The following is an 18,243-nucleotide window of genomic DNA, read 5'->3' as shown; positions in this document are numbered from 1 at the left end:
AGGTACAACTAAAGCAACCTTTATTGAACAGTAATAAGTATAATAATAACTTAAGTTGCCAAGAAGCACACAAACATGCACACACTCACTTCAGTCTCAGTCATACACACACACACTGGTTGATGCCACTACTTTGCAGGCACTCAACCCTCACGGAGAAAAGCAGTCCAGTCAGCTGCTGCTACCAAGCCTTTTGCCGCTGGGCAGGGTACAAAAAAGAAGTCTCTTCACACAGCACGTCACTCCCTTCGGGGCCTCCGTCGTCGTGGTGACCGCTTTGAGTCACCAGCTCCGTCCTCGCCGTCCTGAAAAGGGGTGGGAGTTGACGGCAACTTCTCAGGCTTTTGTCTATGCGTGCGAGGAAAACAAAAGGCTTAGTTACATGCTGCCGAAAGAAAAGGCATAAGGGAGACTACTGTGACGGTACTGACGTCCATATTTACATCTTGATTGTTAAGCTCCTGTCCACAGCTTTTAGAAAACAATGCTGCTTGCAGAGAAACGGCAATCACTGAACAGTGCAGCATGTGAGCAGTCCTTGTTTACACAGAAGTGTGGATATCTATAGAAGTGGATCATGATTCCATTACCAGACAATCTTGCCAATCGGGAGTAAATAAGTCCTGTCTGTAGTTGTAATTGTGAAAGGCTGTAATGTAGCATAGAACAGCTTGCCAGTCACGGGTATCGTACAGATACAAAGCAGTATTCTGAGGAAGCAGCTGGCAATTAGTGGTAGCAGGAGCAGTGCCTTGCTTTTCAAGTTAATCATACAATAAGTACAGCTTATGTACATAACAGGGAGAAACAGTATTCACAAACTTGTACATGTCCGTGAAATTCTTGTTTGTTACTGTGAGCATTTATACATGTTAAGTCTCATTTTTGTTATTTATTTTACTGTTACATGGTGTGACAACAAATTGTACTTTAGTTGAACCGAAAATAAAGTATTAGTGCTATTCCAAGTGAAGAACCTAATCTCTAGTAGCTTTCTGGTTCCTCAATTTCATTTGCTGCAGTAAGGCTAATTGATATAACTTCTGGGGTTTTACATGTCATGACTGCTTTGTGATTATCAAGCACGCCGTGTTGGATGGCTCCTGAAATTCTGACCACCTGGGTTCCTTAAATGTGCACCTAAATCTACGTACACCTTCCTAGAAATGTGACCACCATGGCGAGGACTGAACCCGCAACCTTTGGGTCAGCTGTTGAGCAGCATAACCACTCTACCACTACGGTGCCCTGATACTCCGAACATGAACGAGCATTGCCCCCCCCCCCCATGCTTTGGCACAGGCTTCTCGTGCCGAGATATCAAAAAGAATAAAAACTGTCCCCAATTTCGACCTGCATGGCTCTGGCTTTCACTTGCTGGATCACGCATTGTTATAGCAGAAATAAGACGAGTCCCTATAACATGGTTGACATGAACATGATGCCAGCTTGTTCTTAAAGCTCAAAAAGATTTTAGAAGTTCTTGTTGAGCTGGCAACCTAAAGCACCAGCAATTACACCATATAAAAGGTGGCCGAGGAAGACTATGGCAGCTGCTAGAAAACAGTCGCAATGCTTTTGACCATTCTTTCACCCATAGGGATGCCCGTTGACACTCACACCTACAAGCATCGTGCACATGCCCAAAGGTTCAGGCCTAACGTACCGCTCCGTCTCCTTCCTCATTGCTGCTAGCAGTTGTCTCCTTGTCGCCAGATGCCGCATCGGCGCTGTCGGCACCCTTGGCCGCCGGCTCTTCCTCCTCGTCTTCTTCCTCCTCTTCCTCTATAGGTGCAGTCGCCTGTTCCTCTTCAGCTGCAGCCGGCTCGGCTGTTTCCTCGGCCACGGGGGCGTCGTCGCTCTTCTTGTGCTGCGCAGCAGCTGCAGACACTTTCTTGTCCTGCGATCAACACAGACAGCTGATGACACACCGTAACCAGGCTGAGTTTGGTTCGCGTGTGCTTGCTTGACGACATAATGTAGTGCAAGAGCAGAAGAGACACAGACATGCACCACAGCACCTGTGACGGTCTGTGTGTCCGTGATCTACATGTCTGCAAATGCCATGCACATTTTTCACTGTCCTATGCCATTTCAATGACAGTTTTATGCTGGTATTAATATTTATAATGCAACCGACTTAAGATAAAGTAAAGCTGAACAGTCTGAGGACATCTGTAACCTACAAATTCAGTAAGCTAATGTTAGGCTAAGATTCATTCTCTATACAGGCATATTTATCAAAATGATACACGTTTCCTATGTCAACAAAAAGCAAAATTTATATAAATGTGTAAATTACACTTCATTGATCTTGTCTTAGTTCTTACAGCTGCTGGTAACAAGTACAAATATGGCAACGACGACAGTACATTAATAATTGCATCCATATGCATGCTGAGATGAAGATTAGTGTCATACAGCAAATGAGAGGGACCCTCATTTGACTTGGAATGTTCTTAAACATGAATGGTAAGCTACAATGCAAAGCACATCTTATAAGTAGTAGTAACGATTAAAAAATGATAATTTGAAATGACAACGTTGGCCATTTTGCTGCCAAAGATAGCATGAGTTTTGGTGTTGAACCAAGCATAGAGGCCAAAGTCATGCCAAAATTTCACTAAATAGCAAATGTTCCAGTACAGTAAAACCTCGTTGATAGGTACAGTGGGGATGCAAAGAAACGCGAACAGAGCAGCATCTACATGCTCTGCTATTTTGCATTTCTTTTCAAGCGATTATAGCCTGGACGGTAATAAAAAAAATCACAGCATATCCACGGAGTGAATGATGATGAGTGGGCGAAGCTGCGGAGGTTCATCGGTAAACCGTGAATCTTCCGTGAATTCTGCCCAGTGCATCATCACCGACATGAGATCAGGCGCGTTTATACTAAAGGTTCGATGAGAGTTATGACGACTTGCAGCTCACTTTAATTTTACATGTACGCTGTGAATTTTCATTGTTTGGAAAACCATTGCTTTAGAAAACATCTGGAGTCTTTCGTTAAGCAGCTGGAGTCTTTTCGTTTTGCTTTTAGAAAACATCTGGCGTCTTTCGTTGGTTTATTTCATCAATCAACGGCGTTTTGAACAAAATTTTTATTGTTTAATCACGCACAGGAGAAATCTCACCAGGCACTACCTTGGAGGTGAACAATGGCTGCTAATGGGAATGAGAGACAGAAGAAGTCTGCTTTTAGCTAACACTTACACTTCTACTAACGTTTCCTACTGGAACATGCCAATGGCTGCTAATGGGGAATGAGAGACAGAAGAATTCGGCTTTTAGTTAACGCGCACGCTGCGAATTTTTTATTGTTCAACAACGCACAGGAAAAATCTCCCACCGGCACCACCTTGGAGGTCAAGATCTGGTACTAGCGTTACGACTGGTTACGCACTACGACTACGAGGGACGAACGGGTGCCGCTTTAAGGAGCTTCGCCCCTAAAAGCTACTAGTGTCGTCAATGATACAGTCAAGAACCATTCTAGTCCGTTGCCACCAAGGTTAGAGTGTCACGCAAACAGTGCGTTGAGCTGTTAGTGTTTCTTTCCATCTCCCCTGTACATTCCCATTACTTTTTCATAGGGTTATGTATGTGCTTGCTTTGCAGGTTTATCGAACAGCAACAGCAAACCACAAATGCAGCGTGTATACTGACTGTGGCACTGAATACCTGCTGGGAATAGTCTGCTTGAATATTTAACGGCTTTTTAATAGCCTTTTGGATTTTTATTTGACTTTTCTGCAATCATAATTGCATGTTGCCTTTCTCTGAATAGTAATTCATTCTTTTTCTATGGTTCCTTAAAAGATATCAATGAGACTTCACTGTATAATGCATTCTAGTTAAGATGTAGCTGGTTTTGTTCTCCTTGGTCTTTGATGGTGCCTACAGCCTGAAGCTTTTTTTTATGGTGTGCGATCAATACATGCGTGCATGTGAAGCCACAAGCTCACCTGTGAGCTGGAACAGCAGAAGGTGATGATGAGAACTAAGGGCAGTCCCAGGACTATCACGTAGACAGCCCAGAGCCACGGGTACTTGTTGGTGTACTTGACGAGCCGCATGAACATGCCATCCTATACGAGAAGCAAAGCAGCAAAAAGCTCTAAGCTCGAGGCTCACCTCTAAAGCAAAGCAGGTGTGAAGCTTCTTTCAGACGAAGCTGCAACACAGTAACCTTCATTTTTCTTATGACAGATTATGCATTTTCTGCTTCTTCATCACTTAAATTTAAAAACTGCATAGCCATTGCTTCATCAACATAATGCAATAAAGAACTTTACATTATTATTTTTATTATTTTTGCATCCGTTTAGAGAGAGAACAAAGGCGCATAAAACCTTACGATCCACAAGAAAAAGCTTTTTGCAAAAATGATCAGTCTATCAGCAAAACTTTCGTGCTAACAATGTCCAGCAGTACGCATGAAGTCACTTGGAGCTGTCTGAGTAAAAATGAAGGTTACTGTATGTAGTTACTCAAGATTTTAACGCCGAGTGCATCCTACAGGCACATATACACACAAAAAAAAGGCAATGCAGTTGAGACAAAAGAAAAACGCGAGACTGGCAGTGATGCAGAGCCTGCATTCATGGCTCTACATGAGTCTTCGGTGCTGTCACTACACAATTTGCAGCTCTTGGCAGACATCTAAAGCGTGGTGTACAAGAGCCAGTCATCTTTGCGTAGCACATATAGGCTACGTAACAAATAGGCTACCTCTTGTAACATTCCCCAGATGTAGTACAAGTAAAGTCCCACGGGCAGGCCAATGTAGGTCAGGTACAAGCACCAGCCGAGCCTCTGGTACTTGCGGCCAAGCCTCCCAGCCGGCTGTAAAGAGCACACTCAACAACACACCAGAAACTGAAGAGGGTAATCATGGAGGAAGATCAAGAAGGGAGTGTCACATAATTCCGCTAGCCGCGGAAAGTCAACCTCCTCTAATACCACTCATCCCAACCAGTGTGCAGTGCCTCCAGGGTTGGATTAGGCACTGCTAGCGCCAACAGCAGATGCAACCAAAGCGAACCGACCAATAGCGCTTGCCCCATAATTTCAATAGCACTTGCCTGTCATGTGACCTGGCCTATTTATCCCTTAAATTCTTTATGGCTAGGATTTAAGACTGTCGCATGACACTCCCTCCTAGTTATTTCCTTCCTTTATGACACTAATCAATAATACAACTAGCCGCTAGAACAGATGCCATAGTTGCAAGAACAAGTTGAATGGCGACTCGTTCTGAAGATACTTAGCAATTTTAATTAGCGTGTGATGTGCCCTGGCACAGCAATGAATATATAACTGCTTTACAAATGTGACACCGCTGTCTCATGCAAAACATTTTTTACATTTGTATGCACTGAAATTTTGCTCCTACTGGTATTTCATTTTTTAGTATAATATTATATAGCCCTGAAACACCGTTGTGCAATGACCTGATGCTTGGAAGGATTTCTTGAATAAACAAATTAAGCACTACCTTGGGCACTAACTACTGGATCTATGCGATGAAAAATAATGGAATGTCAATGTGTCTTGTCTAAAAGCTTAAAGTTTAATCAACCAGGAAGGTTTTCAGGTGGACTAGTAATCAAGTCAATAGAAACCAAACTATCACAATTTTGTCAGTTTCGTAACAGGAATGTGGAAACCGAAACAGTGACCAACTCGCCCAAGTTTCTCCTCTAGTGCAGTGACTGTGGATTAATCAGTTCAATCCCATTGACTCAAGACCCTGGATGCCTACCCGATGAACAGAGAACCTGTATAGCAGGACGTACCGTTTCACGATCCCCAGCTTCCTTTTTAAGGACCCAAGTGTCAGCAGCCCACTGGTCAGCCACCACAGTGTCATCGGTGATGATGATGTTGTCGAAAAGAATTCCGTCGGACATAGACCAAAGCTCGAGGCCCACAGCTGCCTGGAAGGGAAGGCATTCGGCACAGTAAGTATAGAATACTGCAACAAAATCACTCAACTTTCTAATGTACTTTCACAAAAGTGTTTTTGCTTCAAAGCACATTTGCCAATTCCACGCTGTTTTTTTAAAAGGAGAAAGCCTCAAATGCCTCATCAAGCATGAAAACCGAGCGCCGGTGTGAACATGTGTAATCATGTCACCATGTGACATGCCACATGTTGCCAATATTTGTGACGTCATCATGACACTGACTTAATATGATGACGTCATCACAACATCGTTGTCTGGTCAAAGGTGTGCCGATCACGGAGGGAGTGCAAAACTAAGTGAGATGCAGAAAGCTTGCAATGCCTCCGATCATGGAGGCAGCGCAAAACCATATGTCAATGTAGAAAGAAAGGGTGGTGGGGGAGAATCAATACATCGACCGAGGAGAAAAATAAGTCGGCTTTTGCCTTAGAGTAGTTTTAAGTGAATGCATAAGGGACCCTGTGAGTTTTGTTACTGCATGCTGAGCAATAGCAGATGAATGCTCTTTTAATCTGACAAGCACAATGCCATCAAGATGACATTGGGGTGCATCACAGCAGAACGTCCCATAGCCACCCTGTTTACACTGTAGGCGATTACTTGCACAAGCATTTCACGGGAACTTGAAACTACTGCAGAGATGAACTCACAATGGCAGTCATGCGGAAGGGATTCTGGTCCTCAAAGAAGTCTGGGTTGGGAATCTTGCGTGGCTTCCACTTGCCCTTGTAGTTCGGGTTGTCGATAAGCGGTGCCCTCCATTTGCCCTTGTAGCGCGGGTTGCTGATCATGGGTGGCTTCCACTCTCCGCATCCAACGGCGTCGCACTTGGGGTTGTTGACCAACGGTGGCTCCCAGTCACCATCCATGTCATCATCCCAATCCTAAAAGAGAAGGGACACTGCAGTAAACAGCACTGCATCTCCATGCAATAATACAGCAAAAAAGCCCTTCAAAAGGTGCAACAATACATTCATGGGTCTCACCTTGGGCCGTTCAGCCGTCGCATCTGGCACCAGTTTGGGCTCGTCATCGAGCCAGCCGACAGGCTTCTTGGCGTCGGGGTCGGGGATTTCTCGCGGTGCATCCTCGTCCCAGTCATCGGGCTTGACTGCATTTGAGTCGGGTACCTTCTCGCGCTCGTCCCAGTCTTCGGGGCGTTTGTCGTTGGGATCTTCCACTTCCTTTGGAGGGTTGACGGGTGGCTCAAAGTCCTCCAGAAGGCTTCCCTTTGCCTCGCTTCGCTGGTCCACGAGAATCTCAAACTTGTTGTCAGGCGACAGCACTGCAAATACCAAAACCCACGAGTTCTTGGCGAGTAAAGCAGTGCTGAAAACACTTACCTGCCACTGTCCAAAACATCACTGAATGCTCGTAACATTACACTACATGTAGGCTCTTGATAAATGACGAGAGATATAACCATGTTAACTAACAGTGCCAATAACCTTTGCCAAGAGTACAGTCGTTACTGTAAAATATTCTCGTCTTTAAAGGGACCGACAACTGATTTTTCTCGACCCAGCTTTTTACGGCGCGACAGGAAGCTTACCCTTCGTAGCGTTTGTAGCTGCCGTGGTTTATCCTAAAAGCACGTAGTTATTTTGTAAGCAGTATTTTTCGATCTGAAAGGCTCCAAACACGCATGAAGGCTTGCTCCAGCAATGCTGAGAATTGATAGCAATGCCGCTAGCCCTTGTGAAAGCTGTCGTTCTGCTTTCGCAGGAGTTACTGTAGCTACGCTTAACCACCTTTATTTTGAGCTTTCCAGACATTTTTGAAAATAGCAAGCTGTTACAATGAGATGATGTGGCTTTATACACCTTCTCGGTATTTGTACAGCGTTGTGCGCGCCTGCGACGAAGGTTGCCTGCTCCTGTGTCATGGATGGCTTTTCACGGCATGGGATCATTACGCCAAGCGAAGGCAGCGCCACTTTGTTGCATACATCTAACGCAGGCCTATATGTACATTTTTATGGAGTAATATCTTTTAATATAAAGAAATTAACAATATTTCAGTACTAACAGAAAAGTCATCAAACGCATACACCAATCAATGGTCACGTAATGGGCTTCATCGGACCGTGTATGATTTTGCCGCCAGAGGCGCCAAAGGTCATTTTTCGCGACTTTCAATGAAGAAATAAAAATATAAATCCGCCTCTCACGAGATAAACAGGGTTGGTTTGAGTCAATGCGACGGACAATCTTTCCATCAGTGCAGTCATCTCATTTCACGTTCTGGGCAGTTGTCGGTCCCTTTAATAGGGATGTTCAGATATTAACTTTGAATGCAAATTGGTTAATAATAACATGCGGTGTTTAACGTCCCAAAACCACGATATGATTATGAGGGACGCCGTATTGGAGGGCTCCGGAAATTTTGACCACCTGGTGTCCTTTAACGTGCACTGTCATCGCCAGTGCACAGGCTTCTAGCACTTCACCTCCACAGAAATGAGACCGCCACGGCCGGGATCGAACCTGCGACCTTTGGGTCAGCAGCTGAGCACCGCAACCGCTACACCATCGCAACGGACTGCAAATCGGTTAGACTGTTATTCGGTTCCTATTCTATGCGGTCTCCCTATTCAGTGGTATCAATTACTATTTATTTTGTTAAAATATGCATAGAGAACATGAGTGATCAGACTCTTTAGGACACAGGACAACGAAAGTCAATCTTCCGCATGGTTGCGCCACAGGGAAGCTTGAACGGCTGCGCAAGGGCTACAGAGCTCCTGACCAAACTTGTGAGGTGAACATCTTGTGCTCAACAGTTTTCACGTCGTATGAGAACAATGTGATGCCGTGTTACCGCACTTCTATTATTGAATGAACCCCCACCTTTCTTTTTCATTGTCCTCGCCAGAAGCAGCAATTTTGCAGGCTTAAAGGGGTGGTGCCACTAAATTTGTGGCTTGCGCGTTCTTTGCTGTAAGCGTTTCCCATAGCTCCAGGAAGCATGATGCACGGACCAAGATTCATGTATTCCTGCTAAATAATTTAATATCCTCGTTTGGTGTGGACAACTTTCGGTTTCGGTTTCTGGGCGCCGAGGTTGGGCAGTGACGTAGAAGTGTAGGAGGCGTGGTCACGTGACCACACAAGGCTGTGATGCACTTAGCCAGGAAGCTATCGAAACTCGGCGAGTGATGTAGCAACCGATGCTTTGCCGGTTCTATAGTGAATTGGAATATATATACCTAGCCCGTTCAGTTCCATTTAACGAGAGTCTACTGCACTTTCTCAGTGAAATGCCAGAACAGAGCAAAAGTTGCCAGTAATTCGGTTTACAATGGGTACGTCCATTACTAGACGTATGTGGAAAGGTTTTACGAACCTCCAGCGTACTACAGACAAAAGTGCTCCCGTTATCGTTAAATACAACCTGTTATCATTACATATGGGGGCCATAATTTGATTGCACTGTATTGCGCTTCAGATATGCTCAGAGAGACCTATGATTGGGATACACCTTCCAGATGCTTAGTGTACAAAGGAAGTAGTGAACAGAAAACATCCATTCATCCCTTAGCAAAACGCCCATGACATCACTGTACTACACCACCCCAACACAAGAGAGAAGGTCTACATGCGTTAACCATGCAGCTGCTTTAATTTCTGTGCCTAACACTCTTGAATTTGCTTCAAAGAAGACCGAAAAATCTTGTCACTAGTGCTAGTGCAAAATTAGCACCGCCATAAACAAATTCAGAAAGGGCAAGATCAAATAGGGGCAGTAAGAGCAGAATACCATAAAATTTAAGTAAATTTAATCACTTGAACTGTTAAACTGAGCAACTGCCTCTAATTTGGTCTGTTTTGTATTTGACCTATAGTATTCTTTAGCTGTACCCCTATACATCTCTCTCTTGTGAACTAAAGTCCCGTTAAATTGAAAATTTTCCAGGTCCTTCCAGGTTCCATTTAAGATTATACTGTGTTAGTTTACTTGATTAGAGTTTTCATCAGTGGCACACTTAGGAAATTGAATTTTGTCACTACTGTATTCTGCACAATGAACTTTTTCTTTTTTGATCACAAATGAGAAAAGTACTGCTACACTTGCCTAATGTGAAAAGGTGGGGCTTTTTGTCCTTGAAGATTTCGTCAAACTTTGACACACTCTTGGACTTCTTCCAGTGCTTCTCTTCGTAGCTGCCGTTTCGGGGGTTGCGATGCCGAAAGATGAAATGCAGCTGCACAAAGAAATGAGTGCAGTTGAAATGTCGCTGTCACGAAATAACAAGGCTATTCAATAGCTCAAGCAAAAAGAAAAAAGGAAGAAACAAGTACACTTGATCTTTTGTACTGCAATACCTCTCAAAATTGTGAAGTCAGGAATTTCTGGAGCTATTAGATCCTTCAGCGTCAGTCTATTCTCAATTTTTGCACAAAAGGCCTTGGGAAGTGTTAGCCTTGTGTTTGTGCATGTGATGTTCAATTATTGAGGAAAGAAAACTACACATGTCCGCTCTAGGCTGAAATCCGAAAAGGTTTAAGTTATGATAACTACAAGCACGGGAAGGATCAGTTAAAGGTACAGAAACTTTCAATTTGGCGACTTGTTGACAGAAAGGTAAAATTAAGGCCACAGAAGTTAGAGAAAGGTGAAGAGTACCCGTCATGTCTACGATGCATAAAATATGTGGCTTTCTTCTGTACAGACTCAATCTTGCTAATATAGTTTTTCTGAAAAGGATTCCATGCTACAGATGCATACTCAAGAATTGGGCAAACAAGTGTTTTTTTATGCGAACAGTTTTGGGCTCTTAGAAGAGCCATGCTAAGAGTCCGATGGAGATGGGCAAGTGTCGCACCACAACCGAACGTGTGAGAAGGAATTGTGAAGATCAAAATGACCTTCGGAAGAGTCAATTTCATGATATAACGCAGTCATCAGTGCAGAGACTCATGTTGACAGTTATACTCCATAGTAAGTCTTAATATAAACCAAAATGAGCAGAGGGCCAAGAACGGTACTGGGAAGCAGGGGCGTAGCCAGGGGGGGTTCAAACCCCCCCCAAAATTTCAGTTTTGCTTGCGTATATATACCTGCACGCATACAAACGCACGCACGAACATACATAAAGTATGGTTGAACCCCCCCCCCCCCCCCCCCCCCCCCCCCGAAAAATTTTCTACCTACGCCCCTGCTGGGAAGCGCTAGAAGAAACAAGCAGTAGAACATGCCAAAAACAAATGGAGAGAAACCTGGAGGTCCAGTCAACAAGTTCAGGATTATTAAAGAGAAGGCCAAGTTTGTGTAGCAGTTTGGTATGACCAGCAGTCTAAAATGCTTTAGACAAATTATGAAAACTACATCAACCTGTAGGCCAAGACCTAATACCTGTGGGATCAAAAGAGCCACTCATGGCACAAATAGATTCAGAAAAGATCGTACTGAAACTAATACATGGACATTCATTAGCAGCTTTTCCGCAACGGTGAGCCTGCCAGCCGAATCTACAGATAACAGTAACATGACCAATAACTCAATATAATGCCAATAAAACACACATCAACATCACACACACAATGTAACACAAATGCGGTGTTGCCAACGTTCAAATCACCACAGAAGTCCGGATGAACGAGCCATGAAATGATCCCCGCGGACCTCCCACGAGAGACTACTATCCACGAGTAGTGCCGAACCCCATAAGAGGTCACGACCTCGCGTAACCTCGCTTTCGCAGTGGCACCACCACGGGAGCACATTGCCAACTCTAGCTTGGCAGTGACTAAGCCAACTACACCTGCAGGACGCACGGGCGCCACGAGGCAAAAACAACTTTAAAGGGGGCACGAGCACCCCCATTGACTTACACAACATCGCGAGTAAATTCAACGTTATCTTACTGTATTGAGACCACGGTGAAAGCCATGTTGACAATTACCAAGTATGTTGTTGGATTCCAGATAATCCATTACACGTTTCTAAAGTGTTATTAAGACCACTCGACTCTACTTTTGAGCTTTAGTACCAAGTTTAGAATATTATCAAGTGAGGCAGCGAGATCATCAATAAGAGATGCTAGAATCCTGCAAATCAATTTGAAAAATCTGTAAAAAACCCAGCGGTTTTAATGTAGAAAGGTTTTTAATGTTAATAGTATATGTTGCAAGTCCCAAGACACAGCTGGCATTAAATGGCTAAATTTTTTTTTCTGGGATGCATTCTTGATTAGCTTTACGAGTAAGAGTTAAATGTGCAAGACATTTACCTGATGATCAGAACCGCACTTGTCCGGTCCGAACATGATGGTGTATGGGGACTTGTCATGGAACTGCTTCAGGTCTTTGTTCTCGTCCAAGTCGGAAAGAAGTTTTAAGTAGGCTCCACCACAATCCTGGCCTTCTTGGAACTGCACTTCATACCTGGCATACAATGTTAAGTGAATGAGTGCTTGGTGCGCTAATGCCAATACATGTACAGTCAAACAGCAAAACCTGAACTAGAGATGTAAGTTTCTGCAAGTTTTGATGGCCTGAAAGAAATCTGGTCTATTTCTCAGGAAAGCTAAGCACCTATCAGTAATTAAATTCAGAGGTTCTGCAAGCCTGAACCACATTTTGCTTAACTGTTATGCTCTTACTATGCTTAACATTGTTATGCTTAACATTGCTTAATTGTTATGCTCTTACTTTTGCACGAAATTGACTATTTCTGTAATATTTTCTTTTCGAACTATTTATCTCTAACCTGATCCTCTTATGGTAAAAAGTCATTGACTAAAAACTTTAGCAAAGCTTGCTCGTCACAGCACAATAGAATTATCAAACAAGTATTGCGTGTCGTGTAACTACAAGACCGCATGCATGGAAAGTAATGTACACTCCGATTTGATAATGGGAATACTCACTGAAGCACGAAGGGTTTGTGGTCGAAGGTAAATGGCTTGCTCAACTTTGAAGCAATTGCATGGTGATGCGCTTTGGACTGCAAGGAAAATCAGGAGAAAATGCACTAATCGGTTTACATTATTAAGCGAGACAACAGGGCAAAACGGAAATGCCTACCTTGAGAACAAGGCCCAGGTCTCCTCTCAAGTGGCTTTTGGAAGACGCTTCCACTTCCCATTTGCCTGAAAACATTTACACAAGTAGCTTCAGGTGATCTCTAACCGAGGATTTTCAATGAACTCACAGGAATGCTACCTTTGTAGTACTCGATCGATTACCAATAACCTTTCTTCCCCTCATAAAATATCTGCCTTCTGAGGAAATGAACCTTGTACGTCGTTGTCATCTTTCAGTATAAATATAAATTAACGCTTGTAAAATTTAGCATTTTAGTCATTTATACAAAGAAAAATCGTTACTTCATACAGTGTGTGAAATGAACGTTCTGTAGAGATCCTTTCTGTTCCTGTGAAATATCTTTCTGTGTGTGCATCATAATGTAACAGCTGGGCAATACGATGCAAAACACCACTTAAATTAATGACTAATCTCACCGATATCAGCATGTAAAGACAAACTCCGAAAGAGGCCATCATATGAGGAGAAGAGGAATATAAGCAAGGCCTGTGCGTCGTTCCCCCTTCTCAATACTGCCTGTGGGGGTGCTATATCACCCCTGTAAAGGCGACTGCCATAACTTGGGCGCGGCCGCTGTGTTTGCAACACGCGTGCTTGGCAGGTAAACAGAGATGATCGGCCAAGGTCAGGGATGCACTGGCTATAACCAGAGTTCAACGGCGGCAGCGCCGCCACGGAGAAGTTAGGCCGGTGCATAGAAACAGCACTGAGTCTCTTTTGGGGTGTGGTGGCGCGCGTGGATGGACGTCTGCCATGATGGTCCAGGGGAGGGGGGGACGATACCGACGATACTGCAACTAGCTTCCCTCAGGCCCTCGTGGTGAGTCGTGCATTGGCGGCGCCACCTTCGTGGTGTATTGTATGTCTTATGTTATGGTGTATTGTATGTCTTATGTTGTCTTGAGTGTGTGTTATGTTTCCCCAGTATTCACTGTCATCGTATAAGGTTTAGCGTGTTACCAGCGTGTTACTAATTCGGCCGGCGAGCTCGCCGTATGTAACGAAGTGTTTAATAAACGTCCACGTTTGTTGCTCGACCGCGTGAACTGTCTCAGTGTGTTCTGAGAGCGGCGGCTTTATCGCTCAGACCCCACATGCCCTATACAGGTTGTGCTGGACATGCAGTGCAAATGTATGACCTGCGATTGGATTTATGTCTTCATGTAAATAACGAGAACTACAGTTCACTCGAGATGCCAGCATTAGTACAGGCAACTCTGCAAAGTTAAAACTAAACATGTGTATCCTTTCTGGGCACTCATTATTTCTGGTCATTGAAATTTTAGTTTCATCAAACATTTTACTCCTTCATAATAGTGAAAAGCAACTGTTGCAGAATGGATTAAGAATTCTTCAATGTGCTTCTTCAAGTCAACAGAACATGGAATCTATGAGAGAACACTTTACATGAACATCAGATAAATGTCTAATTATTAAACGCCTAGCATACTCTAAAAAGTATCCATATGTCCACTTGAATGTGGAACATGGTCACAAATGTTTCAAAGAAGAGCCAGCCGTTACACAATGGCATACCGATACCACCAGAGATGCTCTTGAGGCATCTTTAGGAGCCAGAGTTACGCATAGCTCTGCCACATTGCACGCAGAAGCAATCGAGGCCTGCATCTAATTAATGTCTCATGTCTGCGATGCCCTTGTGCTCTACCCGTTTTATCAGGGACAACCGAGGACCAGTTAATTCATACATATATGCAGCTATAGCTGTTTTTAACGAAGGGAGATGTACCATCAAGTGCACCAATAAGTTGCCTGCGCTGGTGGCACAATTTGTCGGAGAGCATACCAGTCTGCAGCCAATACGAGCTAATAATACAATAGAAAAGTCCTTATGCCACAATTTTTGCTCTATATAAAGAAAAATAAAATCCAACTGATTTTGGAAGCCGTTGTACAGATGTTTGTTACCAAATAATGCATTCAATAGTGCAGCGGTGACAAGGTGATGCGACAATCAACTGTGTTTACCCTGTAACTGAGCAGCAGCTTCTATCCATTGCATGGTTTCTTTTCCTTTCGCTGACGTGAGTGAATGGCTCCCCAAAGGGGGCCTATACAGCACCTCCAGATACCATGAGCGAATGCCCAGATGACTTGCCATGGTATTCAGGCTTTCAGCACAGGTACAATGAGATGAGTCTTAAAATGTATGCGACTGTTTTGAACATTAATTTGAAGAGACGCCTTGCTTTTTGATGCAACTGCATGCGCACATGCACGCAGCACCCAAAGAGGAAATTTCAGGCAAATGAGCTAGAATGATGCACTCATTCAAGAAATGCTGCAGCAACATGAATTGTGAAAGAAACTTTGAAAAACATGCTTATAACGCACCATCATATTTCGCTACACTTTCTTCCGCTCCATCCTTTTTCGCTTCAGAACGCACCCACCTAAGATACAGGTTAAAAAAACAGAAATGGACCGGCATGAATATGTTACAGCGATAGCATAGAAACACACAATAAATGGGGAACATGCAATGCATGTACAAATCCTGTTATTGCACAGTGCTTGTGAACAGGTAAACAACACATGTCCATGTGCAACATCAATGTAGCTGTGGTGCATCTACTTCACGAACACCTCAACTACATTTCAGCAGAGACTCATACACATGACCTCTATGAAGTGCATTTACACATTTCAAACACACGGCAGTGTAACTTAATAAAACACGCTTTCATTAAATTATTAAGGTATCGGTCTGGTTTAAATATTTCGGTATCTATCTGGCCGCCGCGACTGGTCTCCGGTACCGTATTCGAGACGCAAACTTGAGGATTAAACGCAATAGCTAAACTCTTTCACAAACACATTTGGCGACATGCGGGCGCGACGTGTTATGTACGGTACCTAATACAGACACTGTGGACTTTCATTCATTCCATAAACAGAACCAACAGTACCGAGAAAGGAGAATAACAAACGTTCGGTCACTCACCGTTCTTTGAATGCTTCTACATCGTCGAAATGTTCCGCAATGTGGGCAAATCCTACGGGTTTTGGAATGTTATAAACGATGGCTTGAGGAGTTTCGGTTTTTGGCGCCGGCTAAAAGAAACAAAAAGAGAAGCGTTAGCCCAATGCGAGTTTCATTTCTGTTCGGACCGCTAACGAGATTAGGCAATTGCCGCAATAATGAGAGGGGGGAAAGAAACAACCAAACAAGATATAAAGAGAAACCGCTACCAACCTTTTTCTCCTCTGGGACGCCAAGCGACCCCGGCAAGGCAAGGATGACCAAAAATGCGCACCCTAAATACATTACCTGTAAAATCGAAACATCCAAAGGTTAGCAGAAATTCAAACAGGGCAATATATATACATATATATTTTTTCTGAGCGATGTTACAACATACCTAGCAAAGCATACTATTCACTGTTTAAGCATAACCAATAAAGATATGGAATGGTTGGTAGTAAAGACTCGAGCAGATCCGAAAGATCACGTTGGGGCTCGGTAAAGCGGTTAATTTTAGCCACTTACGAGCAATCGATTACACCGGAAAACGGGCTGTACAGTAATCGCAGTAAATTGATGCGGTGCTCGCCGATTGCTGTTGGGGCGCGGGCCCAACAAGGCAGCCTGGTCGTCGACCGCGTCCAGCGAAGGTGTTCGGCGCGACTAGCTTACCTGAAGCTCGCGCGGGCACCTCATCCCAGGTAAATGCATCTCACACGCTCATCACCGGCTCGACCACGCCGATTCCAGAGTATTCCCTGTTTCGTGGAGGGATCCTATTGGGCGCTGGGTGAATACGAAACGGCGACGGTTATTAGCGGCGGGATCGCTACGCGCTGACGCGAGGGGCGGTGCAATCTACAGCGAGGTAAAACCCACTGACCTCCAGTGGTAAAACCGGTAAAACCCTTGGTTCATTCTTGGAGTTTTTGTTTTACGCAAAGCACACGCTCCGACTGTGCTTCTGTAGATCCTACAACACCTCTCTATGTTGTAGAATTTATTAGTTACATTGTGCAATTACTTGCAGGCAATCTCTCTGTTAATCATCTGTACAAGAGAGACAACGAGAAATTCACATGAGAAGGCAAACATCACATCACAATTACTACAAGGTAAAAATTTACTTTGCTTTCTTATATGTCTTTGCTATAACGTTTCGTAGGCTCTCATACCGCTAACTTGCAACTATTCTAAATGTAACGTTTTGCTGCGCCCTCTTCAGAGTAATATGCTTTCTGAAAAAAAAAAAAATGTGCGCCAATTTTGATTTGTTGACGTCGCCACACCTACAAAGTGCAGCAAAAAAGAGTGGATGCATACAGAATTAAATTATGAAAGGCTTAATTTGCCTTGCAGTTACCTAAAGTCATGCGAGAAGCTATTACAGTGCTTTACTTCCCCAAAAACGTACACCCGATCCACAATCACGGACGAAGACTCGCCCGCGCCAGAGCCCTCGAAGCGGACGCGGCAAGGTTTCTCGACCAGACAGCTTTCGTAGATGCAGCGCACATACCGGGAAAGCATGCCTACTCGTTAGCAGTAATCGACTGACACAGACAAACGCACAGCTCACTCACGCTTTACACACAGAAGCCGGAGGTCAAGCAGCGACAGCACTAACTCTCAAACACTCGAGCTTCACAACCGCATATAGCAAAGGCGGGATAGACAAGACGACGCTACAAACCTTAGGAGGAAGGAACATATCACCGATCACTCAATCGTGTGGTTCCCGGCACACATGGGCAGCTTAGGGGGCGGTCTGCGGAATCTCAACGAGACCGCATATCGAGTACGGGGATCAATTATTCGCTCACAATGAGCTCACTAAGCACTATCTAGGCAGGCGAGAGTTCCCCCTCCCGGATATGAAATATACCGCGCATCCAGTCGGTCACGTTACGCTTGCTCCAGACGAACTCTTACCCCAACCTCCGGCGCGTGTAGCACATCGACCGACGGACAGCATGTGTTTGGACAGTGCAGTGAACGTGTAGACTATGCTATGTGGTTGTGTATCGAATGACGCTTACACCCAGAACAAGGAACGTCGGGGGAAAAGTGCTTCACTAGAAGACCAACTTCGGGCTGTTCGGGAGGCGCACGAGGCGGCGGCTTCGGGCTCTCTGTCCCGACGTGGGAGGTGCTCTCTACACCTGGCGCCTAGCCTAGTGTCCCCTTCTTTGGGCAATAAAGTTTTACCACCACCATAGGTCGGCAAAAAATGTGG

At 44.3% G+C, this 18,243-nt stretch overlaps 1 protein-coding gene across 2 annotated transcripts; it reads right to left on the bottom strand.

Annotated features, from left to right (window-relative positions):
- Positions 1-3: 3 nt before the first annotated feature.
- Positions 4-16,829, bottom strand: LOC119382801 (calnexin). Of its 2 annotated transcripts, none has more exons than XM_037650657.2 (14): positions 16,680-16,829; positions 16,239-16,313; positions 15,987-16,096; positions 15,377-15,435; positions 13,001-13,065; positions 12,844-12,920; positions 12,205-12,358; positions 10,047-10,176; positions 6,959-7,257; positions 6,623-6,856; positions 5,802-5,942; positions 3,969-4,091; positions 1,667-1,900; positions 4-305 (listed from the first exon to the last, which is right to left on the bottom strand). In XM_037650657.2, exons 1-14 carry the CDS (start codon positions 16,716-16,718, stop codon positions 240-242), a joined length of 1,806 nt encoding a protein of 601 aa, XP_037506585.1. In that variant the 5' UTR covers positions 16,719-16,829; the 3' UTR covers positions 4-239. The 2 variants fall into 2 exon arrangements, with proteins under 2 accessions (XP_037506585.1, XP_037506587.1); XM_037650659.2 differs by having other exon boundaries at positions 16,533-16,775.
- Between the last annotated feature and the right edge of the window lie 1,414 nt (positions 16,830-18,243).

The sequence above is a fragment of the Rhipicephalus sanguineus genome, chromosome 2, assembly GCF_013339695.2.
Source record: "Rhipicephalus sanguineus isolate Rsan-2018 chromosome 2, BIME_Rsan_1.4, whole genome shotgun sequence".
Taxonomy (NCBI): domain Eukaryota; kingdom Metazoa; phylum Arthropoda; class Arachnida; order Ixodida; family Ixodidae; genus Rhipicephalus; species Rhipicephalus sanguineus.
The sequence above is the reverse complement of the archived record's forward strand: the minus strand, read 5'-3'. Positions and strand labels throughout refer to the sequence as shown.